This window comes from Salvelinus namaycush, chromosome 17 (genome assembly GCF_016432855.1).
Source record: "Salvelinus namaycush isolate Seneca chromosome 17, SaNama_1.0, whole genome shotgun sequence".
Taxonomy (NCBI): Eukaryota; Metazoa; Chordata; class Actinopteri; order Salmoniformes; family Salmonidae; genus Salvelinus; species Salvelinus namaycush.
In genome coordinates, this window is record NC_052323.1 from 38,461,111 (window position 1) to 38,487,746 (window position 26,636).

Sequence of the window (26,636 nt, forward strand, 5' to 3'; positions counted from 1 at the left end):
GACTAATGACCTATATAGATAATAGTGTGTCCTTTGGGATGCATACAGTGTGTAATAAGGCCCTGGGGTAGCCTGCTGACGCTACCTGACCAGTTAGCCCTGCTAGCTGAAACAACAAGCTGTGTTGTTGGGACTAGCCTGCCTGCTGACGCTATCTGACCAGTCAGCCCTGCTAGCTGAAACAACAAGCTGTGTTGTTGGGACTAGCCTGCCTGCTGACGCTACCTGACCAGTCAGCCCTGCTAGCTGAAAACAACAAGCTGTGTTGTTGGGACTAGCCTGCCTGCTGACGCTACCTGACCAGTCAGCCCTGCTAGCTGAAACAACAAGCTGTGTTGTTGGGACTAGCCTGCCTGCTGACGCTACCTGACCAGTCAGCCCTGCTAGCTGAAACAACAAGCTGTGTTGTTGGGACTAGCCTGCCTGCTGACGCTACCTGACCAGTCAGCCCTGCTAGCTGAAACAACAAGCTGTGTTGTTGGGACTAGCCTGCCTGCTGACGCTACCTGACCAGTCAGCCCTGCTAGCTGAAACAACAAGCTGTGTTGTTGGGACTAGCCTGCCTGCTAGCTGAAACAACAAGCTGTGTTGTTGGGACTAGCCTGCCTGCTGACGCTATCTGACCAGTTAGCCCTGCTAGCTGAAACAACAAGCTGTGTTGTTGGGACTAGCCTGCCTGCTGACGCTACCTGACCAGTTAGCCCTGCTAGCTGAAACAACAAGCTGTGTTGTTGGGACTAGCCTGCCTGCTGACGCTACCTGACCAGTTAGCCCTGCTAGCTGAAACAACAAGCTGTGTTGTTGGGACTAGCCTGCCTGCTGACGCTACCTGACCAGTCAGCCCTGCTAGCTGAAACAACAAGCTGTGTTGTTGGGACTAGCCTGCCTGCTGACGCTACCTGACCAGTTAGCCCTGCTAGCTGAAACAACAAGCTGTGTTGTTGGGACTAGCCTGCCTGCTGACGCTACCTGACCAGTTAGCCCTGCTAGCTGAAACAACAAGCTGTGTTGTTGGGACTAGCCTGCCTGCTGACGCTACCTGACCAGTTAGCCCTGCTAGCTGAAACAACAAGCTGTGTTGTTGGGACTAGCCTGCCTGCTGACGCTACCTGACCAGTTAGCCCTGCTAGCTGAAACAACAAGCTGTGTTGTTGGGACTAGCCTGCCTGCTGACGCTACCTGACCAGTTAGCCCTGCTAGCTGAAACAACAAGCTGTGTTGTTGGGACTAGCCTGCCTGCTGACGCTACCTGACCAGTTAGCCCTGCTAGCTGAAACAACAAGCTGTGTTGTTGGGACTAGCCTGCCTGCTGACGCTACCTGACCAGTTAGCCCTGCTAGCTGAAACAACAGGCTGTGTTGTTGGGACTAGCCTGCCTGCTGACGCTATCTGACCAGTCAGCCCTGCTAGCTGAAACAACTGGCTGTGTTGTTGGGACTAGCCTGCCTGCTGACGCTATCTGACCAGTTAGCCCTGCTAGCTGAAACAACAAGCTGTGTTGTTGGGACTAGCCTGCCTGCTGACGCTACCTGACCAGTCAGCCCTGCTAGCTGAAACAACAAGCTGTGTTGTTGGGACTAGCCTGCCTGCTGACGCTACCTGACCAGTCAGCCCTGCTAGCTGAAACAACAAGCTGTGTTGTTGGGACTAGCCTGCCTGCTGACGCTACCTGACCAGTTAGCCCTGCTAGCTGAAACAACAAGCTGTGTTGTTGGGACTAGCCTGCCTGCTGACGCTACCTGACCAGTCAGCCCTGCTAGCTGAAACAACAAGCTGTAGCTACATGACGTCAATATGAACTGAACAGCCTCTGTACCAGAGTGGACTGGCCAGAGCCATTAATAAACAGGTCTAAACAGGGCCAGCTGGAGTTAGAGTTACAGCATTTAGTTATGATAGTATCTGTAATGCCACATTTACATCTTAAAAATGGCCTTTGGTTTGTTGAATAAACGCTGACTGACCAGAAAGTTGAAAATACTCCATGTAGATACTGAATCGACGCAGACTGACCAGAAAGTTGAAAATACTCCATGTAGATACTGAACCGACGCTGACTGACCTACTGTAAATATGGTTCTGCTTCAAACAATTGTTTTTTTTCTTCATGTTTTTATTTAACGAGGCAAGTCATCACCCCAAACAACAAAGGAATTGGCTAAAATACAAATCTGGCTAGGCCAAAACATGACACGTAGGAACTACATTGTTGTCCTCCTAAGGGTTACCTTACCACTAACTCTTCACTCTAACTACTGTTATCTTCCTGCCAAAAGAAAAATAAGTTGGCTGAACCAAAAAACACAAAATATAAGAATGCCCTTTGTTCTTTGTTCTTCTGTTGCAGTTAAATTGTTGTTCTAAGGCTGTTGAAGGTAGATGTTTAGCTGAAGGCTGTTGGTCTGTTGAAGGTAGATGTTGTACATGTAGTTAGAGGTTGACGTAAGGCCTCAATCCTTCGTTGGTCGGTTGTAGTTAGAGACCTCTATCAGGTTGTGGTCTGGGTCTCTGAAGTAGAGAGAGGTGATGGGTCCAACCGCGCCACTCCTCTCCACCGGACCCTCCTCTATCTCCACACCACACGCCTGCGGGTGACAGATAGATGAGACAGTCAAACAGGGACTTTCAGGACATGGCAGAACAGCATCCTACTAGAAGACAGCATGTCCATCCATATGGTTCAGGTGGAGGACTGAAACCATGTAGTAGATAACTTGGAGGTGTATTGGCTGTGTGTGTGTGTGTGTGTGTCACCTGTAGGTGTGTAGCTACAGCAGCCAGCGGGGTGGAGGTGATGAGACAGAGGTCAGCTGATCCTGAGGTGGGTCTCAAAGCCTTGGGTTCAAACTCCTGACCCACCTGGTGCAGGTTCAACTTCTGCTTCCCAAAACACAGCGCCTTACGGTTACCCTGAGGTAAAGAAGAAGAGAGACTGGTCAAGGCTACCATCTGCTGGGGTAAAGAAGAAGAGAGACTGGTCAAGGCTACCATCTGCTGGGGTAAAGAAGAAGAGAGACTGGTCAAGGCTACCATCTGCTGGGGTAAAGAAGAAGAGAGACTGGTCAAGGCTAACATCTGCTGGGGTAAAGAAGAAGAGAGACTGGTCAAGGCTACCATCTGCTGGGGTAAAGAAGAAGAGAGACTGGTCAAGGCTACCATCTGCTGGGGTAAAGAAGAAGAGAGACTGGTCAAGGCTACCATCTGCTGGGGTAAAGAAGAAGAGAGACTGGTCAAGGCTACCACCTGCTGGGGTTTTAATTAGAGACTGGTCAAGGCTACCATCTGCTGGGGTAAAGAAGAAGAGAGACTGGTCAAGGCTACCATCTGCTGGGGTAAAGAAGAAGAGAGACTGGTCAAGGCTACCATCTGCTGGGGTAAAGAAGAAGAGAGACTGGTCAAGGCTACCATCTGCTGGGGTTTTAATAAGAGACTGGTCAAGGCCACCACCTGCTGGGGTTTTAATAAGAGACTGGTCAAGGCTACCATCTGCTGGGGTAAAGAAGTAGAGACTGGTCAAGGCTACCACCTGCTGTGTTTTAAGAAGAGACTGGTCAAGGCCACCACCTGCTGGGGTTTTAATAAGAGACTGGTCAATGCTACCACCTGCTGGGGTTTTAATAAGAGACTGGTCAAGGCCACCACCTGCTGGGGTTTTAATAAGAGACTGGTCAAGGCTACCACCTGCTGGGGTTTTAATAAGAGACTGGTCAAGGCCACCACCTGCTGGGGTTTTAATAAGAGACTGGTCAAGGCCACCACCTGCTGGGGTTTTAATAAGAGACTGGTCAAGGCTACCACCTGCTGGGGTTTTAAGAAGAGACTGGTCAATGCTACCATCTGCTGTGTTTTAATAAGAGACTGGTCAAGGCTACCATCTGCTGGGGTTTTAATAAGAGACTGGTCAAGGCTACCACCTGCTGGGGTTTTAATAAGAGACTGGTCAAGGCTACCACCTGCTGGGGTTTTAATAAGAGACTGGTCAAGGCTACCACCTGCTGAGGTTTTAATTAGAGACTGGTCAAGGCTACCACCTGCTGGGGTTTTAATAAGAGACTGGTCAAGGCTACCACCTGCTGAGGTTTTAATAAGAGACTGGTCAAGGCTACCACCTGCTGGGGTTTTAATAAGAGACTGGTCAAGGCTACCACCTGCTGGGGTTTTAATAAGAGACTGGTCAAGGCTACCACCTGCTGGGGTTTTAATAAGAGACTGGTCAAGGCCACCACCTGCTGGGGTTTTAATAAGAGACTGGTCAAGGCTACCACCTGCTGGGGTTTTAAGAAGAGACTGGTCAAGGCTACCATCTGCTGGGGTTTTAATAAGAGACTGGTCAAGGCTACCATCTGCTGTGTTTTAATAAGAGACTGGTCAAGGCTACCACCTGCTGGGGTTTTAATAAGAGACTGGTCAATGCTACCACCTGCTGGGGTTTTAAGAAGAGACTGGTCAAGGCTACCATCTGCTGGGGTTTTAAGAAGAGACTGGTCAAGGCTACCATCTGCTGGGGTTTTAATAAGAGACTGGTCAAGGCTACCATCTGCTGGGGTTTTAATAAGAGACTGGTCAAGGCTACCATCTGCTGGGGTTTTAATAAGAGACTGGTCAAGGCTACCACCTGCTGGGGTTTTAATAAGAGACTGGTCAAGGCTACCACCTGCTGTGTTTTAATAAGAGACTGGTCAAGGCCACCACCTGCTGGGGTTTTAAGAAGAGACTGGTCAAGGCTACCACCTGCTGGGGTTTTAAGAAGAGACTGGTCAAGGCTACCATCTGCTGGGGTTTTAATAAGAGACTGGTCAAGGCTACCATCTGCTGGGGTTTTAATTAGAGACTGGTCAAGGCTACCATCTGCTGGGGTTTTAAGAAGAGACTGGTCAAGGCTACCACCTGCTGTGTTTTAATAAGAGACTGGTCAAGGCTACCATCTGCTGGGGTTTTAATAAGAGACTGGTCAAGGCTACCACCTGCTGGGGTTTTAATAAGAGACTGGTCAAGGCTACCACCTGCTGGGGTTTTAATAAGAGACTGGTCAAGGCTACCACCTGCTGGGGTAAAGAAGAGACTGGTCAAGGCTACCATCTGCTGGGGTTTTAATAAGAGACTGGTCAAGGCTACCACCTGCTGGGGTTTTAATAAGAGACTGGTCAATGCTACCACCTGCTGGGGTTTTAAGAAGAGACTGGTCAAGGCTACCACCTGCTGGGGTTTTAATAAGAGACTGGTCAAGGCTACCACCTGCTGGGGTTTTAAGAAGAGACTGGTCAAGGCTACCACCTGCTGTGTTTTAATAAGAGACTGGTCAAGGCTACCACCTGCTGGGGTTTTAAGAAGAGACTGGTCAAGGCTACCACCTGCTGGGGTTTTAATAAGAGACTGGTCAAGGCTACCACCTGCTGGGGTAAAGAAGAGACTGGTCAAGGCTACCATCTGCTGGGGTTTTAATAAGAGACTGGTCAAGGCTACCACCTGCTGGGGTTTTAATAAGAGACTGGTCAATGCTACCACCTGCTGGGGTTTTAAGAAGAGACTGGTCAAGGCTACCACCTGCTGGGGTTTTAATAAGAGACTGGTCAAGGCCACCACCTGCTGGGGTTTTAATAAGAGACTGGTCAAGGCTACCACCTGCTGGGGTTTTAAGAAGAGACTGGTCAAGGCTACCACCTGCTGTGTTTTAATAAGAGACTGGTCAAGGCTACCACCTGCTGGGGTTTTAAGAAGAGACTGGTCAAGGCTACCACCTGCTGTGTTTTAATAAGAGACTGGTCAAGGCTACCACCTGCTGGGGTTTTAATAAGAGACTGGTCAAGGCTACCACCTGCTGGGGTTTTAATAAGAGACTGGTCAATGCTACCACCTGCTGGGGTTTTAAGAAGAGACTGGTCAAGGCTACCACCTGCTGGGGTTTTAATAAGAGACTGGTCAAGGCCACCACCTGCTGGGGTTTTAATAAGAGACTGGTCAAGGCTACCACCTGCTGGGGTTTTAAGAAGAGACTGGTCAAGGCTACCACCTGCTGTGTTTTAATAAGAGACTGGTCAAGGCTACCACCTGCTGGGGTTTTAATAAGAGACTGGTCAAGGCTACCACCTGCTGGGGTTTTAAGAAGAGACTGGTCAAGGCTACCACCTGCTGTGTTTTAATAAGAGACTGGTCAAGGCTACCATCTGCTGGGGTTTTAATAAGAGACTGGTCAAGGCTACCACCTGCTGGGGTTTTAAGAAGAGACTGGTCAAGGCTACCATCTGCTGGGGTTTTAATAAGAGACTGGTCAAGGCTACCATCTGCTGAGGTAAAGAAGAAGAGAGACTGGTCAAGGCTACCATCTGCTGGGGTAAAGAAGAAGAGAGACCGCTCAAGGCTACCATCTGCTGGGGTAAAGAAGAAGAGAGACTGGTCAAGGCTACCACCTGCTGGGGTTTTAATTAGAGACTGGTCAAGGCTACCATCTGCTGGGGTTTTAATAAGAGACTGGTCAAGGCTACTATCTGCTGTGTTTTAATAAGAGACTGGTCAAGGCTACTATCTGCTGTGTTTTAATAAGAGACTGGTCAAGGCTACCACCTGCTGGGGGTTTAATAAGAGACTGGTCAAGGCTACCATCTGCTGGGTTTTAATAAGAGACTGGTCAAGGCTACCACCTGCTGGGGTTTTAATAAGAGACTGGTCAAGGCTACCACCTGCTGGGGTTTTAATAAGAGACTGGTCAATGCTACCATCTGCTGTGTTTTAATAAGAGACTGGTCAAGGCTACCACCTGCTGGGGTTTTAAGAAGAGACTGGTCAAGGCTACCATCTGCTGGGGTTTTAATAAGAGACTGGTCAAGGCTACCACCTGCTGGGGTTTTAATAAGAGACTGGTCAAGGCCACCACCTGCTGGGGTTTTAAGAAGAGACTGGTCAAGGCTACCACCTGCTGTGTTTTAATAAGAGACTGGTCAAGGCTACCATCTGCTGGGGTTTAATAAGAGACTGGTCAAGGCTACCATCTGCTGTGTTTTAATAAGAGACTGGTCAAGGCTACCATCTGCTGTGTTTTAATAAGAGACTGGTCAAGGCCACCATCTGCTGGGGTTTTAATAAGAGACTGGTCAAGGCCACCACCTGCTGGGGTTTTAATAAGAGACTGGTCAAGGCTACCATCTGCTGGGGTTTTAATAAGAGACTGGTCAAGGCTACCACCTGCTGGGGTTTTAATAAGAGACTGGTCAAGGCTACCACCTGCTGGGGTTTTAATAAGAGACTGGTCAAGGCTACCACCTGCTGGGGTTTTAAGAAGAGACTGGTCAAGGCTACCATCTGCTGGGGTTTTAATAAGAGACTGGTCAAGGCTACCACCTGCTGGGGTTTTAATAAGAGACTGGTCAAGGCTACCATCTGCTGTGTTTTAATAAGAGACTGGTCAAGGCTACCATCTGCTGGGGTTTTAATAAGAGACTGGTCAAGGCCACCACCTGCTGGGGTTTTAATAAGAGACTGGTCAAGGCTACCATCTGCTGGGGTTTTAATAAGAGACTGGTCAAGGCTACCACCTGCTGGGGTTTTAATAAGAGACTGGTCAAGGCTACCACCTGCTGGGGTTTTAAGAAGAGACTGGTCAAGGCTACCACCTGCTGGGGTTTTAAGAAGAGACTGGTCAAGGCTACCATCTGCTGTGTTTTAATAAGAGACTGGTCAAGGCTACCATCTGCTGGGGTTTTAAGAAGAGACTGGTCAAGGCTACCACCTGCTGGGGTTTTAATAAGAGACTGGTCAAGGCTACTATCTGCTGTGTTTTAATAAGAGACTGGTCAAGGCTACCATCTGCTGGGGTTTTAATAAGAGACTGGTCAAGGCCACCACCTGCTGGGGTTTTAATAAGAGACTGGTCAAGGCTACCACCTGCTGGGGTAAAGAAGAAGAGAGACTGGTCAAGGCTACCATCTGCTGGGGTTTTAATAAGAGACTGGTCAAGGCTACCACCTGCTGGGGTTTTTCCACATGGTTGCACAGTCCAGTTGGAGTGTATCTATGATTTATTTAATGACCTTGTTGGTTGTTTGCGAATCTATTGTGGAAACGACCATGGGCAGAACAGTAGAAAACGTTGACAAGCTATGTTTTATCCAAAGTAGAATAATTAACGTCTCAGTAAAAGTGATCAATAGACTAATCATTGATTATGCAGTCTGTGTTCAGTACTCAGAATGTACCTTAAAGGTGATGACCTCCATGCCCAGGACAGAAGAGTAGAAGGTGCAGGTGGCTGGAACACTCTTTACGGTCAACACCAGGTGGTCCAGGTGACTCACCTGTACAGGGCCGGAGCTCTTATATCTCACCCCCACCGACACCACAGGTAGCCCCCGCACCCCCAACACAGCCAGCCCACAGGACCGGGGCTGTAGCTGGGACAACATGGCCAGAGACAGGTGGGTGAATGTAGGTGTGCAAAAAAATCATGCATGTAAAAAAAATATATATATATATTCACACAAACGTGTAGACAGCGTCCCTACGTGGTCAAATGAAGTAGTACTATGATAAATTCAGCAAACATCTGGGGTTAACTGTATTCGGATAATTACGGTAAACTGTAGCGGTGTCGTTTCTTAGTTGTAGAATTCGATATTAATTACACATTATAAATACAAGTTAATAGCTTACAATTTCATACAGAAGTTGTACTGTAGACGACTACACATGTCCCTCGTTAATAAAAGTGTCTTCCAAAGACAAGGAACTATTCTGTAGCTCCGTTTTAGAACAGGTGACACTCGTTTTATTCTACAGGTCTTACCTGGCAGTAAATCCCTTGAAAACGCCCCAAGTGACAACCTAAAGTCCGGAGCGCCATCGTTCCTTTGTAGAGTTGAAAAGAAATGGATGACATTCCACCCTTCACTTCCTTCTTATTGCCTTGAGCATAATACCGTAATTGCTAGAGTATTTTGCCTACCACATTATTTTCTTTAGCCTTTATTTAACTAGGCAAGTCAGAACAAACACTTATTTTACAATTACGGCCAACCCCGGTCAAATCCTCCCCTAACCCGGGCGACGCTGGGCCAATTATGCGCCGCCACTGTGGGACTCCCGATCACGGCCGGTTGTGATACAGCCCGGAATCGTACCAGCGTCTGTAGTGACGCCTCTAGCACTGAGCCAGTGCATTAGAACGCTGCGACACTCGTGAGCAACGTTATGGGAATCTTGATGAACTTCCTTCACAACAGCTCTGCGCTGCTCGGCAAAGCGCAAGTAGAATGAACACAGAACAATGAAACAGATATTTCACCGGATCTATATACTTGAGGCATCCGCTCGGCGTTTCTGCTCACAACCAAATATGGTAGAGAGGAAGCCCAGTGTCCGGCAGTGGGAGAAGAGAGAACTAGATGGATTTTGGCCGATATTCTGCAAATATTCTCGTAGATGAAACATTTGATCTCAATACAGTTTTCAGTTCCCAGAACTAAAATATGTAACAAACAGCGTGGACTAAGTTGTGTATACTTTACCCTTTGCCAACATTTACAAAAAATGGCATTGTTTAGGAGCGCAGAGGCAAATTGAGTCAATGCACACGCGCATTAGGAGTTCCCTAACGGAAATATGCAAATGTTAGCTAGAACGCGCCAATAGGATCTCTAGCTCGTGCTTGGCTCGGCCCCTACGAGTAATTAGTTCCCGTTTGAAACAACGGGCAGTGGTCTATCTTAGTTTAGTTATAAAAATCTTCGGTGGGAATGCCCTGACACGGCATTGCCATATCACTGTAAATGACGCACGGCCAATGCAGATGTCTGATTGACCATGCAATGCCTTTCATGCGTTCATAATCAAGTGGGAAGGTGGTATTTATCACATGTATAAACCAGGGAAAAATACACTTAAACCCCCCAACATATACACAGTGCCTTCAGAAAGTATTCAGACCCCTTGACTTTTTCCACATTTTTTTTAGGTTACAGCCTTATTCTACAATACATTAAATTGTCCCCCCCTCACCAATCTACACATAAGGACAAAGTAAAAATATGGTTAGCAATTTTTGCTTATTTGTCTTTTAAAAACGAATATATCACATTTACCTAAGTATTCAGACCCTTTACTCAGTACTTTGTTGAAGCCCTTTTGGCAGCGATCGAGTCTTCTTGGGTATGACGCTATGACCTTGGCACACCTGTATTTGGGGAGTTTCTCCCATTCTTCTCTGCAGATCTTCTCAAGCTCTGTCAGGTTGGATGGGGAGTGTTGCTACACAGCTATTTTCAGGTCTCTCCAGAGATGTTAGATCGGGTTCAAGTCCGGGCTCTGGCTGGGCTACTCAATGACATTGAGACTTGTCCCGAAGCCACTCCTGCGTTGTCTTGGCTCTGTGATTAGGGTCATTGTCCTAATGGAAGGTGAACCTTCACCCCACTGAGGTCCTGAGAGCTCTGGTGCAGGTTTTCATCAAGGATCTCTCTGTACTTTGCTCCTCTCATCTTTGCCTCAATCCTGACTAGTCTCCCAGTCCCTGCCCGCTGAAAAACAACCCCACAGCATGATGCTGCCACCACCATGCTCCACCGTAGGGATGGCGCCAGATTTTTTACAGATGTGACGCTTGATATTCAGGCCAAAGAGTTCAATCTTGTTTTTATCAGACCAGAGAACCTTGTTTCTCATGGTCTGAGAGTCCTTTAGGTGCCTTTTGTCATGTGCCTTTTACTGAGGAGTGACTTCTGTCTGGCCACTCTACCATAAAACCTGATTGGTGGAGTGCTGCAGAGATGTTTGTCCTTCTGGAAGGTTCTCCCATCTCCACAGAGGAACTCTAGAGCTCTGTCAGAGTGACTATCGGGTTCTTGGTCACCTCCCTGACCAAGGCCCTTCTCCTGATTGCTCAGTTTGGCCAGGCGGCCAGCTCTAGAAAGAGTCTTGGTGGTTCCAAACATCTTCCATTTAAGAATGATGGAGGCCACTGTGTTCTTGGGGACCTTCAATGCTGCAGAATGTTTTGATACGCTTCCCCAGATCTGTCTCAACACAATCCTGTCTCGGAGATCTACGGACAATTCCTTCGACCTCATGGCTTGGTTTTTGCACGATCAACTGTGGGACCTTATTTATTTAGACAGGTGTGTGCCTTTCCAAATCAAGTTGTAGAAACATCTCAAGGATGATCAATGGAAACAGGATGCACCTGAGCTCAATTTCCAGTCTCATAGCGAAGGGTCTGAATACGTGTGAAAAAATGTCTAAAAACCTGTTTTTGCTTTGTCATTACGGGGTATTGAGATGGCATTACGGGGGTATTGTGATGTCATTACGGGGTATTGTGATGGCATTACGGGGGTATTGTGATGTCATAACGGGGTATTGTGATGGCATTACGGGGGTATTGTGATGTCATTACGGGGGTATTGTGATGTCATTACGGGGGTATTGTGATGTCATTACGGGGGTATTGTGATGTCATTACAGGGGTATTGTGATGTCATTACGGGGGTATTGTGATGTCATTACGGGGTATTGTGTGTAGATTGCTGAGGAATTATTTTTTATTTCATCCATTTTAGAATAAGGCTGTAACGTAACAAAATGTGGAAAAAGTCAATGGGTCTGAATACTTTCCAAAGGCACTGTATTTCATGATAAAGAGGGGTGCCCTTGGTGAACATACGGATATTAAACTACAGCCTGTTAAAATACACAACTGGCCTGTGACTCAGTGACACCCTATTCCCTTTGTTGTGCACTTCTTCTCACCAGAGCCCATAGGACTCCGGTCAAAAGTAAGTCACTACAGGGAATAGGGAGCCATTTGGGACCAATGCAACATAGTGAAGGAGGAGGCCTTGATGAAGACAGCCAGGCTCGTAGGGAAGCACTGTCAGAAAGACAATACATTTCATTTACAACTGGTCATTATCAACAATAACAGAGCTTCAACCACCCAAAACTTTATTTATACAGGGAGGAGGTAACGACGGCAACCGTGAGAACACATGGAACCTATAGAATAATGTGATGTCATCATGGCATGGAACCCTCCGTCTGTGTGTACAGCCAACGTACATCATCCTACAGGCCCACCGCTCGCCAAGGAATAGTGCTATCAGAATGTACAGAAAGAACCCAGCTCTAGAAAATAAAAAGCTTAACACATTTTTAAAAGGGAACAAGTCTTCATTTTAACTGTGAATATTCAGTCTACAATATTTTAGAAATAATATACAAGTTTAGAATATTACACTTCTTCAGTTTTCCCACTTTGTAGTTATTGCACTGGTGTTCCAGATATAAAGATGTCTCTTGGTGGTAGAAGTTCTAGGCCAAAACACAGGACAGAGGCAGTAGCCTGGCCTGGGTCTAACCTGGCCGGGGTCTAACCCTGGCCGGGGTCTGGCCTGGCAGGGGTCTAAATCCAGATCCTTCATGCAACACCACATGGAACCCATAAATGTGAATCCCAAATGTCACTATTCCCTATATAGAGCAGTACTTCTGACCAGAGTCCTATGGGTAGTGCACTATATAGAGATAGGGTGGTGGAGACGGAGCCATAATGCAGCCCTCTGTTCACTTCCTGGTCACATGGTAGCAGAACCAACAGGTTGTCATAGTGACAGGGTTAGGATCACTAGGAGGTCGTCGTTATCATTCAGGGCCCGTATCCATAAAGTGTCCCAGAGTAGGAGTGATGATCTAGGATCAGTTGGCCCTTTTAGGTCATAATGAATAAGATTATATGGACTGGACTGATCCTAGATCTCCACTGACGGACTGATCCTAGATCCCCACTGACGGACTGATCCTAGATCCCCAATAATGGACTGATCCTAGATCCCCAATAATGGACTGATCCTAGATCACCACTGATCCTAGATCCCCAATAATGGACTGATCCTAGATCCCCAATAATGGACTGATCCTAGATCCCCAATAATGGACTGATCCTAGATTACCAATAATGGACTGATCCTAGATACCCAATAATGGACTGATCCTAGATCCCCACTGACGGACTGATCCTAGATCCCCACTGACGGACTGATCCTAGATCCCCACTGACGGACTGATCCTAGATCCCCACTGACGGACTGATCCTAGATCCCCACTGACGGACTGATCCTAGATCCCCACTGACGGACTGATCCTAGATCCCCACTGACGGACTGATCCTAGATCCCCACTGACGGACTGATCCTAGATCCCCACTGACGGACTGATCCTAGATCCCCACTGATACTGTGATATGCTTTGTGTACACAGGCCAGGTCATGATGAAACACTGTCAGAGGGCAGAAATAGAAACAGGCCAGATCGATGCTTCATGGTGATGGGCTAGAGTCAGACTACACACTAGCATCAGTTAACAGATACCTACATCCCATCTCAACGACGGTTCAACATAATCAACAATCAGTACTATTGGTCCGATGTCCTGAATATGACGCAATACGATTCCAAATAAACTGATAGCTAAGAATTCCAAACGGAATCCAAGTCCGTCACATCTTGTTCTCCCCATTAAAGCCTGTACAACATTCCACAGTGTTAACTTAAAAACTGATTCAGCAAGCTTTGACACACTGACAGTCTGTGAGCCGTTCCAGAGTATTGATAAATGCAGTTCATCTTTCAGGTGGAGAGCAGGGTGAGGTGGGGACAGTGGAGTCCCTTTTGGGGTAAGACAGGCAAGGGAGAGTTGGGGTCTGTTAGCCAACAGGGGACAGTTGCATCTCTTTCTCACGTCTCTTCCTACAGAGTCTATGAGGACATCACCTTTCTTCCTGTCAGTCTAGACTCGGTCTTGTCTGTCAGTCTGTCCAAACACCGGCATGTCAGTTGGATAAAACTCACTGATGGCTTAAGAAGAAAAACATGAACAATGTAAATGGTCTGACTAGGAGAAATGCCTGCAGAACTGACACCGTGTTATATACTGGAGCTGTCTGCCTGGAGCACCGCTGACCCCTGACCTCTAGCTCTCCAGGTTAGACCACACTCTCCCGGTTAGCAGACACCAGCACGGCCCTGCGGCAGATAGGACAGGTGGAGTTCTCAGACAGCCAGCGGTCGATACAGTGAACATGGTACTCATGAGAACAGGGCAACTTCCTCAACTTGTTCCCCTCAGCATACTCTGTGATACACACACTGCAGGTCTTCAGAGCATCACTCTCCCCAAAGTTCCTGGTGGAGAGGTTGTCGATCTGCTCCTTGGTGAGTCCTCTGGGCTGTTCCTCATCCTCATCATTCAGGAGGAAGAAGTGAGCAAGGCGGAGGAAGGGTAGTGACCCTGGTTCCTCCAAACTGATGGGGGCACGGGGCCGAGCTCGCCCCTCCCTGGGGGTGCCCCCCACCCCTAAACCTATCCCTGGGGCCAGACCCAGACCAATCCCGTCCTCCACCTCCCTCTCCTCTGTCCTTGCCTCCCCGGCTCCTCCCATACTATGCCCGCTCACTGAGACAGGAGGCTCCGCCCCCTCCGCCATACCGGCTACTCCCCCCTCGGGAGTGTTGAGCGCCTCGGCCAGGTCGGCAGCGCCAGTGGGGTTACCACCGCCACGGTTTGAGTCCGAGGAGTCAGAGTCTGAGTCCATGAAGTAGCTGAGCTCTCCGAAGCCGGTCATGATCTGTCGTATCATGGTCTGCAGAGCCATGGAGGTGGCCTCTCCCAACCCTGCGTCACTGATCCTCCTGATGGGGATCCTGATGGTGCTGACGTACGTCCTCACACCCGCACGCTCGGACCGGGAGAAGGTCCTGCGGAATCCCCCCCTCTCACTCTCGTACAGGAAGGTGTTGTTGGAGTTCTGGGAGCGTGAGCGGGTTCTGTTAGCAATGCTGTCCCTCTGGCGGTACTCACCTGGACGAACACGACGCACCTGCAGGTCCAGCATGATGGTGGGGGGACGTCGTCCCGCTGCTCCCTCCGTGCCCGCGGCCTCTCCCTCCTGGGGTGGGGTGGTAACGGGCTCTGGGGCGTTCCCAGAACCTGTGTCAAACCCTGTTCCGGCTGACTGGGCCTCGTACTCTGCGGTGCTCTGCCGGGACAGAACATGCTGTCGAGTCCGTGAGCTTCCCTCTGCGGGGGCCTGGGTGGCGGGGCTGTGTGTGGTGGCTGCGGTGGGCATTTGGCGGGGGAGGCCGTCCAGTCGGTCCAGGGTGAGGGGGGAACGGCTCCGTGTGGTGCGAGCCCTGGTCCGGCGCTGCTCGGGGCTACGGCTGCGGGCTCGTCTCTGGCCACGTCGCGGAGGCTCCTCAGGGGGAGGGCTGGGAGGGGCAGGGGCCGGGGTGGCTGGAGGGGCCTGCACCAGGGGACTGGCTGGTCTGGAGACAGGAGGGGTGGTGGTGACAGGGCTGGGCGGCTGTGGGACTACCTCTACTACTAACTCTGGGACCATCTCTGCTTCTAGTTCTGGCTCAGCTTCTACTTCAGCCTCTGGCTCCATCTCTGCTTCTGGTTCCACTATGACAGCCAGCTCCTCCACAACTGGCTCCTCCAGCACCTCTCCTGTCTCCATGGGTACCTCCGTCCCCGCCTCAGGCTGGACCTCCACCCCATTGTCAGGTGCTCTTGTTGCGGCCTCCTCCTGCGCCTCCCCCTCCGCGCGGGCCTGCTGCTCCGCCAGGTTACGGTTAACGTTGATCTCCAGACTGAACCGGAAGTCTCCGCTGTTTGGGTTGGTCCGGCTCACCGCCCGCCACGACTGGTTGCCTCGGTGACCACTGCGGGTGGTGTTGCCTGTCCGCCTGACGGTGTTCAGCCAATCCAAGAGGGTGTCGCCGTTAGACGGGTCCTCTGGACCTTCTGCCAGTTCTAATAAAAGACAGAACATATCAACATTCTAATAAAAGACAGGACATATCAACATTCTAACGGAAGACAGGACATATCAACATTCTAACGGAAGACAGGACATATCAACATTCTAATAAAAGACAGAACATATCAACATTCTAATAAAAGACAGGACATATCAACATTCTAATGGAAGACAGAACATATCAACATTCTAATAAAAGACAGGACATATCAACATTCTAATAAAAGACAGGACATATCAACATTCTAACGGAAGACAGGACATATCAACATTCTAATAAAAGACAGAACATATCAACATTCTAATAAAAGACAGGACATATCAACATTCTAATGGAAGACAGAACATCAACATTCTAATAAAAGACAGAACATATCAACATTCTAATAAAAGACAGAACATATCAACATTCTAACGGAAGACAGGACATATCAACATTCTAATAAAAGACAGGACATATCAACATTCTAATAAAAGACAGAACATATCAACATTCTAACGGAAGACAGGACATATCAACATTCTAACGGAAGACAGAACATATCAACATTCTAATAAAAGACAGGACATATCAACATTCTAATAAAAGACAGGACATATCAACATTCTAACGGAAGACAGGACATATCAACATTCTAACGGAAGACAGGACATATCAACATTCTAACGGAAGACAGGACATATCAACATTCTAATAAAAGACAGGACATATCAACATTCTAACGGAAGACAGGACATATCAACATTCTAACGGAAGACAGGACATATCAACATTCTAATAAAAGACAGAACATATCAACATTCTAACGGAAGACAGGACATATCAACATTCTAACGGAAGACAGGACATATCAACATTCTAACGGAAGACAGGACATATCAACATTCTAACGGAAGACAGGACATATCAACATTCTAACGGAAGACAGGACATATCAACATTCTAATAAAAGACAGGACATATCAACATTCTAACGGAAGACAGAACATATCAACATTCTAACGGAAGACAGGACATATCAACATTCTAATAAAAGACAGAACATATCAACATTCTAACGGAAGACAGGACATATCAACATTCTAACGGAAGACAGAACATATCAACATTCTAATAAAAGACAGGACATATCAACATTCTAATAAAAGACAGGACATATCAACATTCTAACGGAAGACAGGACATATCAACATTCTAATAAAAGACAGAACATATCAACATTCTAATAAAAGACAGGACATATCAACATTCTAATGGAAGACAGAACATCAACATTCTAATAAAAGACAGAACATATCAACATTCTAATAAAAGACAGAACATATCAACATTCTAACGGAAGACAGGACATATCAACATTCTAATAAAAGACAGGACATATCAACATTCTAATAAAAGACAGAACATATCAACATTCTAACGGAAGACAGGACATATCAACATTCTAACGGAAGACAGAACATATCAACATTCTAATAAAAGACAGGACATATCAACATTCTAATAAAAGACAGGACATATCAACATTCTAACGGAAGACAGGACATATCAACATTCTAACGGAAGACAGGACATATCAACATTCTAACGGAAGACAGGACATATCAACATTCTAATAAAAGACAGGACATATCAACATTCTAACGGAAGACAGGACATATCAACATTCTAACGGAAGACAGGACATATCAACATTCTAATAAAAGACAGAACATATCAACATTCTAACGGAAGACAGGACATATCAACATTCTAACGGAAGACAGGACATATCAACATTCTAACGGAAGACAGGACATATCAACATTCTAACGGAAGACAGGACATATCAACATTCTAACGGAAGACAGGACATATCAACATTCTAATAAAAGACAGGACATATCAACATTCTAACGGAAGACAGAACATATCAACATTCTAACGGAAGACAGGACATATCAACATTCTAATAAAAGACAGAACATATCAACATTCTAACGGAAGACAGGACATATCAACATTCTAACGGAAGACAGGACATATCAACATTCTAACGGAAGACAGGACATATCAACATTCTAACGGAAGACAGGACATATCAACATTCTAATAAAAGACAGGACATATCAACATTCTAACGGAAGACAGGACATATCAACATTCTAACGGAAGACAGGACATATCAACATTCTAACGGAAGACAGGACATATCAACATTCTAACGGAAGACAGGACATATCAACATTCTAACGGAAGACAGGACATATCAACATTCTAATAAAAGACAGGACATATCAACATTCTAATAAAAGACAGGACATATCAACATTCTAATAAAAGACAGGACATATCAACATTCTAATGGAAGACAGAACATATCAACATTCTAATAAAAGACAGGACATATCAACATTCTAACGGAAGACAGGACATATCAACATTCTAACGGAAGACAGGACATATCAACATTCTAACGGAAGACAGGACATATCAACATTCTAATAAAAGACAGGACATATCAACATTCTAATAAAAGACAGGACATATCAACATTCTAATAAAAGACAGGACATATCAACATTCTAATGGAAGACAGAACATATCAACATTCTAATAAAAGACAGGACATATCAACATTCTAATGGAAGACAGGACATATCAACATTCTAATAAAAGACAGGACATATCAACATTCTAACGGAAGACAGAACATATCAACATTCTAACGGAAGACAGGACATATCAACATTCTAATAAAAGACAGGACATATCAACATTCTAACGGAAGACAGAACATATCAACATTCTAACGGAAGACAGGACATATCAACATTCTAACGGAAGACAGGACATATCAACATTCTAACGGAAGACAGGACATATCAACATTCTAATAAAAGACAGGACATATCAACATTCTAACGGAAGACAGGACATATCAACATTCTAACGGAAGACAGGACATATCAACATTCTAATAAAAGACAGGACATATCAACATTCTAATAAAAGACAGGACATATCAACATTCTAATAAAAGACAGGACATATCAACATTCTAATAAAAGACAGGACATATCAACATTCTAACGGAAGACAGGACATATCAACATTCTAACGGAAGACAGGACATATCAACATTCTAACGGAAGACAGGACGTATCAACATTCTAATGGTTTGCATTAGAGTGACTGTCATAATTTCACTTTGAATTTCTGCTTGAATGACATGATGAAAAGTACAGAGGAGCCTTACCTCCTGTAGCTTCTCCAGTCTCACTGGTGTTGATGCTAGGCTGCTGCTGCTCTGGTCCATCCTTAATCTGCTGCAGCCGACTCAACAACTCCTCTGCTGTGATCTCACCTAGGAGGGATGAAACTACAACTTAGTATACAGACACTGACTAACTACATTCATTTAGTACCGTAAATACCCAACTATTTGCCCATAAAGCTGTAGTATGTCTCCTGTTTACACTGCAACAGGACAGTACTGAGAACCACCAGACTTACCAGGACAGGCCCTGTCCTCTTACTGCTCTCCCCAGGAAAGGTGTTCCACTAGCGGATGCTCCAAACATACTGCCCACCCCACTGACCTGGATGTGGCATGATAAGAAAAACTCAAATCTGAGACAACAACCTTCGATAGCCAATCTAAAAAACGGACCGAAAATGTAATTCAACCCAGTCTGCAGTAGAGAAATAAAGCCCTAAATTAAAAAGAACGCAAAGATACCTAACTTTTTAAATGAGATAGAAAATCCATGTCTACAATGCTCTGTTAACCCTCAGATATGTATTACAGTTACCTGGGGTTCACAGCAGGTTGTTGTCTAATGAGGTGTGTACAGGGTTATAACAGGTGTAACTACAGGTGTATTAAAGGAAAGCAAGTTACCTGGGGTACCCAGCAGGTTGTTGTCTAATGAGGTGTGTACAGGTTTATAACAGGTGTTACTACAGGTGTATTAAAGGAAAGCAAGTTACCTGGGGTACCCAGCAGGTTGTTGTCTAATGAGGTGTGTTACAGGTTTATAACAGGTGTTACTACAGGTGTATTAAAGGAAAGCAAGTTACCTGGGGTTCACAGCAGGTTGTTGTCTAATGAGGTGTGTACAGGTTTATAACTGGTGTAACTACAGGTGTATTAAAGGAAAGCAAGTTACCTGGGGTACCCAGCAGGTTGTTGTCTAATGAGGTGTGTTACAGGTTTATAACAGGTGTTACTACAGGTGTATTAAAGGAGAGTCAGTTACCTGGGGTTCACAGCAGGTTGTTGTCTAATGAGGTGTGTTACAGGTTTATAACAGGTGTTACTACAGGTGTATTAAAGGAGAGTCAGTTACCTGGGGTTCACAGCAGGTTGTTGTCTAATGAGGTGTGTTACAGGTTTATAACAGGTGTTACTACAGGTGTATTAAAGGAGAGTCAGTTACCTGGGGTTCACAGCAGGTTGTTGTCTAATGAGGTGTGTTACAGGTTTATAACAGGTGTTACTACAGGTGTATTAAAGGAGAGTCAGTTACCTGGGGTTCACAGCAGGTTGTTGTCTAATGAGGTGTGTTACAGGTTTATAACAGGTGTTACTACAGGTGTATTAAAGGAGAGTCAGTTACCTGGGGTACCCAGCAGGTTGTTGTCTCTCATCAGCCGGTAGTCTGCCTCACTCAGGTTGTTGACAAACTGGTAGAAGGCCTCCTCCCGGTCTAGCCGGTCCCGTTGCCGCCTGCGCTGGGCCTCTGGTTGGTCACTGGCGCCCGGCTCGGAACTGTCGGAGCCCTCCATCAGGTGTCGAAGGGAGAGAAGTTGGAGATAAACGCTGTCTATCGCTGAGTCACCACGATCCAGCTGCTAGGGATAATCAATCAAATGTTATCAATAAAAATGTATTTTTACATCAGCAGTTGTCAAAAGGTGCCTTTACAGTAGCCTGGCCTAGAACCCAATGAGCAAGCAGAAGCAAGATCTCAAGAGCCAGGAAAAAGTCCCTAGAGGAAGAAACCTCGAGAGGAAGCAGGCTCAGCATCACCATCCTCTTCTGGCTATACCGGGTCGACAATAGAAATGCCTAGCTGCATCTTTGACACACTGACACAGTTAGCAGGTGAGGAAGGCCACAGACAGGTGATCTGATTCATGACATGCAGCACATTAATAAAACACACACATATTGATGTTATTGACAAGGCCTAAATGACATCAACAAATAGCAGAAAGCAGGTTAACTAGCCATCTTATTAGCTACTAAGTTAGCTAGCGTTCAATAAACTATAGTTAATAAGGACGTTTCAGATATCAAGGAAAATTATTCCTGGCTTGGTGGGCATCGTTTACTCTGATGCAACAATGTCACCCCCTTTAAAAGCATTATCTTAACGGAGTACCGTGTTTTGATTAAAAAAATATATATAATAAATCAGCAGCTAACCAGTCAGACCAAAGTCGACAAAAACAAAATGGAATCTGGCGAGCTAACCATTAGCACGCTAGCTAGCTAACAACCTTAGCATCTGGCTGGAAATGGCATCTAAAAGATGGAGAAAACAACTCTGTTAACTAGCTAGCTACATCTCAACATTTACCGTGGCAAAACCATAGCTAGCTAACGATATACCAACAAGATTATTCTTTTATGATTTCAAGTTGTGACCATGGCACACATTTCAAGTTGACAAGACTAAATGTAGCTATCTAGTTAGCGCATGATATACATATGGCTGGCCAACAGACCATTTAACATTGGCTAACAGGCTAACGAGAAACGTTTAAACTGCAGTAATTTGTGGAATTAGATAGCTAGCTCTTTTGATGCCTTTTGTGTACGCTATATATAGACATCCACTTACACAAAAACATTATATGATTAACGTTATTAGCGTACAAGATGGAAGCAACTTTACTTTGATTTTGCTATGCATAACTGGCTAGCTAACTATTAAGTAAATGAATGAATACCTCGAAACAATGCTAACTACCTTCCTATATGACATAAGACTGACATATTGTCACCAACACGAAACTAAGCCAGTAAATCAACGTTAATCTAACCTAACTAGCTAACAAGGTCCCTTTCAACATATGTTTTTTCACGTTGTTACCTAGCTAACTAATTATAATCAACACCAATGCGTTAGCTAGGTGATTAAGCTAATCAGCTAGCTAACACCTCCCGAAGCCGTTTCGCCAAAGTTAGAGTTAGCTAGCTGCTTGCTAAGCGCTACCTCCTAACGTTAGTTGACCGCCAGCTAGCTAACAGGTTTGCACAATTTAACAGTCCACTTTATATTTAGTTAACAACATTTAAATATGTCATACATTCACAGTACCTGTCTTGTATTTGTGTCGTTATTCGTTATCTTGGACTTTGGTAGTTTTATTCTCACAAATTCGCTTGAATAGTTGGGTACGGTCTCAGGATTCCATTTTCCCCATCATTGTACAGCGATCTTCCGGAAACTGGGGGAGCATGAGACGGAAGGACGGTCGTTTGTTTTTGGTCTGTACTCTGACTGCAGCGCAATACTGTGGTGAGAGGTGGAATTGTCAAAAGCAGATCAATTATTGCATGCAACATTAAGGCTGTAATAGTAAATGTAAAATCAATATGACCAATGTAGCTACTACTACAACTACAATTAGTCTGGGTAGCCATTTGATTAGATGTTCAGGAGTCTTATGACTTGGGGGTAGAAGCTGTTTAGAAGCCTCTTGGAACTAGACTTGGCGCTCCGGTACTGCTTGCCATGCGGTAGCAGAGAGAACAGTCTATGACTGGGGTGGCTGGGTTGGTTATGTAGGCTTCTTCTAACCCATCGCTTTCTACTACATATAAGAATACGATTAAATTATATCTTTACATAAAAAATCAAAGTCTATCACAATTACAGTCATTACAATAAATGTTATACCCCTTGATAGATTAGATTAGCCAAATTGTTTTACCTTATTAGCCAGCCCTACTGTGTTGTTTATGATTTTATTGTCTTAGAGGACGGATGTGGCTCATTGATTTGAGTTGAAAAATAAATGCTGCACTCATGGAATGGCTTTGAGCACAACTGAAAAGTGCTATTTACATGTGAAGAATGAATGTCATATACTGCATTTGCTACAGGCCTATTGTTTACCTTTTTGTTCGTTACACTTTGATATCTTGATAATATGCAGCTGTTTAAAGGGCAAATCCACAGATGAAAAAATAACAAAACGATCGCCCTGCAACTGTTTTGGTAAAACGGTGAGGGATGGGCCTGGAGAAATGTAACCACTCTCAGATGAATAGACAGAGCTATGGATGCAAGGACTGACCATCCATGATATCAACATATTCTTTTAACCATGTTATGAGGCTATACAGTGTTTGTTTACATTTACAATGTTTAAAACATTGGAGAAAAACAAGCTTATATGTTGGGTTCTCATGGAGTGTGACAGTTGAACTAAGCTCATGAGGCATTTATAAGTTATATTCTTCAACAATCAATGGATATATATAATTTATAAGTCCATAAATGGATGTAGCAACTACAGATTGCCCCTTTAAAAACCTCTACGGGATCGGTGTCCCTATACCGGGACGGTTGAACCAACGAGCACTAATGTGATTAGCATGATGTTATAACAGCCAACTTTCCAGGACATAGACATGTCTGATATGGGCAGAAAGCTTAAATTCTTGTTAATGTAACTGCACTGTCCAATTTACAGTCGCTATTACAGTGAACAAAATGACCATGCTATTGTTTGAGGAGAGTGCACAACAACAAAACACTTTTATCACGGCAAGTGGTTTGATACATTCACCTCTGAAGGTAAATAATGTACTTACATTCAGTAATCTTGCTCTGATTTGTCATCCTGAGGGTTCCCAAATATAAAATGTAGCATAGTTTTGTTTGATAAAATCCATTTTTATATTTAAATGTAGGAACTGGGTTCTACAGTTTGACTCCACTGCTGTCTCTGGCGTCACACCCACCCCGCCCGGCCATCTAGATGTGTGAAAGTTAGCGTATTTTCTGTAGGGAAGCTAACGATCCATCATGTATGACATTCCTGGGAGTGTGTTATAATTTTTTTTATTTTACCTTTATTTAACTAGGCAAGTCAGTTAAGAACAAATTCTTATTTTCAATGACATCCTAGGTACAGTGGATATGCATATTCTTGATAGCATTTGAAAGGAAAGACTTTGAAGTTTGTGGAAATGTGAAATTAATGTCTGCCTTGTTCAGGGCCAGAGTTTTTAAAAGTGTGTGAGTTTGAGCATATGTCCATTAGGCCTATGGATTTTTTTTATCAGCATGAATTAGATTGAGCAATGAAAGCCCCACTTTTATTCCATAGGCTGGGATCTGCACTATGCAGCTGTTATTCCATAGGCTGGGATCCACACTATGCAGCTGTTATTCTATAGGCTGGGATCTGCACTATGCAGCTGTTGCAAGAGTGCATTTTTCACTGGCTGTCCACTGGTTTCAAAAACAAGGATTGATAGGCAGCTTAAACTTCTTGAATTCAACCATTATTGGGTTCAAATATACACATTTAGATTTGTGAACAGCCATCCACAACAACCACAATCCGTAAGGTGCAAATAGCTGAATGAGAGAGCAGCAGTGTGATTCACATCAATGCTCTATGTAGATATCAATAATAAGTGATATCCGTATCGCCGTAGACTACAACCTCTACTGTCATCCTTACCGCCAAGCGTTCATTCAAGTTGGATAATCTTTGGATGCCGACAGCAGACACACCATTGGAAGACACAGCTTGGACTGTAGCCTACAAAAGCCTGTTCCTGCTCTTTTCCCACAATCCATCAAACTCATTTGGTGTGTCATCATAGTGGTCTCTGACATCATAGTGGTCTCTGACATCATAGTGGTCTCTGACATCATAGTGGTCTCTGACATCATAGTGGTCTCTGACTCACTCAGGTGGAAGAAACTTAAACTTGCGCCTATTTTCAATGTTGATTTGAATGTCATTCAGAAAGTTTTTTTCTGAATTTGAAAGTAATCATCTAGTTTTTCAAAAGTAAAAATAATTTAAAAAAAGATCTGTAATCTGATTACAATATTTTTGCTGGTAACGTAACGTATTACACTTACCGTTTTTTTGGTAATCCATTACTCCCCAACCCTGAATATGAGCCATCCAATTGGCAGTAAGACTATAGTGCACTTGATTTGCTTTCCGGGCCCGCCGGGAAAGCAGAGTGCTTCTCTCTGGGGGCTGATCTTCTGCACGGTAGTCCTGGGGAGCTGCAGGGAGGGAACATTGCTCTCCTCCACGAAGCATCAATCAACCATGAGAGAGTGATTACGGTAATAAAATGACCGTGGCAACAATGAGATAACTCTGTCTGTATTTCAAATTGCAACTTATTCCCTATATAGTGTACTACTTTTGTCCAGGGCCAATAGCACTCTTATCAAAAGTAGGGCACTATTACATTTACATTTAAGTCATTTAGCAGACGCTCTTATCCAGAGCGACTTACAAATTGGTGCATTCACCTTATGACATCCAGTGGAACAGCCACTTTACAATAGTGCATCTAAATCTTTTAAGGGGGGGGGGGGGGGGGTCAGAAGGATTACTTTATCCTATCCTAGGTATTCCTTAAAGAGGTGGGGTTTCAGGTGTCTCCGGAAGGTGGTGATTGACTCCGCTGTCCTGGCGTCGTGAGGGAGTTTGTTCCACCATTGGGGTGCCAGAGCAGCGAACAGTTTTGACTGGGCTGAGCGGGAACTGTACTTCCTCAGTGGTAGGGAGGCGAGCAGGCCAGAGGTGGATGAACGCAGTGCCCTTGTTTGGGTGTAGGGCCTGATCAGAGCCTGAAGGTACTGAGGTGCCGTTCCCCTCACAGCTCCGTAGGCAAGCACCATGGTCTTGTAGCGGATGCGAGCTTCAACTGGAAGCCAGTGGAGAGAGCGGAGGAGCGGGGTGACGTGAGAGAACTTGGGAAGGTTGAACACCAGACGGGCTGCGGCGTTCTGGATGAGTTGTAGGGGTTTAATGGCACAGGCAGGGAGCCCAGCCAACAGCGAGTTGCAGTAATCCAGGCGGGAGATGACAAGTGCCTGGATTAGGACCTGCGCCGCTTCCTGTGTGAGGCAGGGTCGTACTCTGCGAATGTTGTAGAGCATGAACCTACAGGAACGGGCCACCGCCTTGATGTTAGTTGAGAACGACAGGGTGTTGTCCAGGATCACGCCAAGGTTCTTAGCGCTCTGGGAGGAGGACACAATGGAGTTGTCAACCGTGATGGCGAGATCATGGAACGGGCAGTCCTTCCCCGGGAGGAAGAGCAGCTCCGTCTTGCCGAGGTTCAGCTTGAGGTGGTGATCCGTCATCCACACTGATATGTCTGCCAGACATGCAGAGATGCGATTCGCCACCTGGTCATCAGAAGGGGGAAAGGAGAAGATTAATTGTGTGTCGTCTGCATAGCAATGATAGGAGAGACCATGTGAGGTTATGACAGAGCCAAGTGACTTGGTGTATAGCGAGAATAGGAGAGGGCCTAGAACAGAGCCCTGGGGGACACCAGTGGTGAGAGCACGTGGTGAGGAGACAGATTCTCGCCACGCCACCTGGTAGGAGCGACCTGTCAGGTAGGACGCAATCCAAGCGTGGGCTGCGCCGGAGATGCCCAACTCGGAGAGGGTGGAGAGGAGGATCTGATGGTTCACAGTATCGAAGGCAGCCGATAGGTCTAGGAGGATGAGAGCAGAGGAGAGAGAGTTAGCTTTAGCAGTGCGGAGCGCCTCCGTGATACAGAGAAGAGCAGTCTCAGTTGAATGACTAGTCTTGAAACCTGACTGATTTGGATCAAGAAG

General features: G+C 45.6%; 2 protein-coding genes across 5 annotated transcripts; both read right to left on the reverse strand.

Annotated features, from left to right (window-relative positions):
- Nucleotides 1-256: 256 nt before the first annotated feature.
- glod5 (glyoxalase domain containing 5) lies at nt 257-9,228 on the reverse strand. Of its 3 annotated transcripts, XR_005478416.1 has the most exons (5): nt 8,777-9,222; nt 8,190-8,384; nt 2,755-2,910; nt 1,250-2,585; nt 257-506 (listed from the first exon to the last, which is right to left on the reverse strand). XR_005478416.1 is itself a non-coding variant. In XM_039012681.1 (4 exons), the coding sequence occupies exons 1-4, from the start codon at nt 8,867-8,869 to the stop codon at nt 2,451-2,453; spliced, it is 480 nt and encodes a 159-aa protein (XP_038868609.1). In that variant the 5' UTR covers nt 8,870-9,228; the 3' UTR covers nt 570-2,450. The 3 variants fall into 3 exon arrangements, 2 of the variants coding, with proteins under 2 accessions (XP_038868609.1, XP_038868608.1); XM_039012681.1 differs by lacking the exon at nt 257-506 and having other exon boundaries at nt 570-2,585; nt 8,289-8,384; nt 8,777-9,228; XM_039012680.1 differs by lacking the exon at nt 257-506 and having other exon boundaries at nt 570-2,585.
- A 2,677-nt stretch (nt 9,229-11,905) lies between these two features.
- Nucleotides 11,906-22,224, reverse strand: rlim (ring finger protein, LIM domain interacting). Of its 2 annotated transcripts, none has more exons than XM_039012683.1 (4): nt 22,113-22,224; nt 20,403-20,634; nt 19,040-19,147; nt 11,906-15,793 (listed from the first exon to the last, which is right to left on the reverse strand). In XM_039012683.1, exons 2-4 carry the CDS (start codon nt 20,569-20,571, stop codon nt 13,965-13,967), a joined length of 2,106 nt encoding a protein of 701 aa, XP_038868611.1. In that variant the 5' UTR covers nt 20,572-20,634; nt 22,113-22,224; the 3' UTR covers nt 11,906-13,964. The 2 variants fall into 2 exon arrangements, with proteins under 2 accessions (XP_038868611.1, XP_038868610.1); XM_039012682.1 differs by having other exon boundaries at nt 20,403-20,637.
- Between the last annotated feature and the right edge of the window lie 4,412 nt (nt 22,225-26,636).

Excerpts from the sequence above, each read along its gene's own strand:
- rlim (XM_039012683.1), bottom strand. The coding sequence starts at position 20,571 with ATGGAGGGCTCCGACAGTTCCGAGCCGGGCGCCAGTGACCAACCAGAG. Across the intron at positions 19,148-20,402 it reads CAACCTGCTGGGTACCCCAG|GTGAGATCACAGCAGAGGAG; the intron begins GTAACTGACTCT and ends CATCCCTCCTAG. Across the intron at positions 15,794-19,039 it reads GACTGGAGAAGCTACAGGAG|AACTGGCAGAAGGTCCAGAG; the intron begins GTAAGGCTCCTC and ends GTCTTTTATTAG.
- glod5 (XM_039012680.1), bottom strand. The coding sequence starts at position 8,869 with ATGTCATCCATTTCTTTTCAACTCTACAAAGGAACGATGGCGCTCCGG. Across the intron at positions 8,385-8,776 it reads TTCAAGGGATTTACTGCCAG|CTACAGCCCCGGTCCTGTGG; the intron begins GTAAGACCTGTA and ends ATGTTGTCCCAG. Across the intron at positions 2,911-8,189 it reads TGGAGGTCATCACCTTTAAG|GGTAACCGTAAGGCGCTGTG; the intron begins GTACATTCTGAG and ends TCTTTACCTCAG.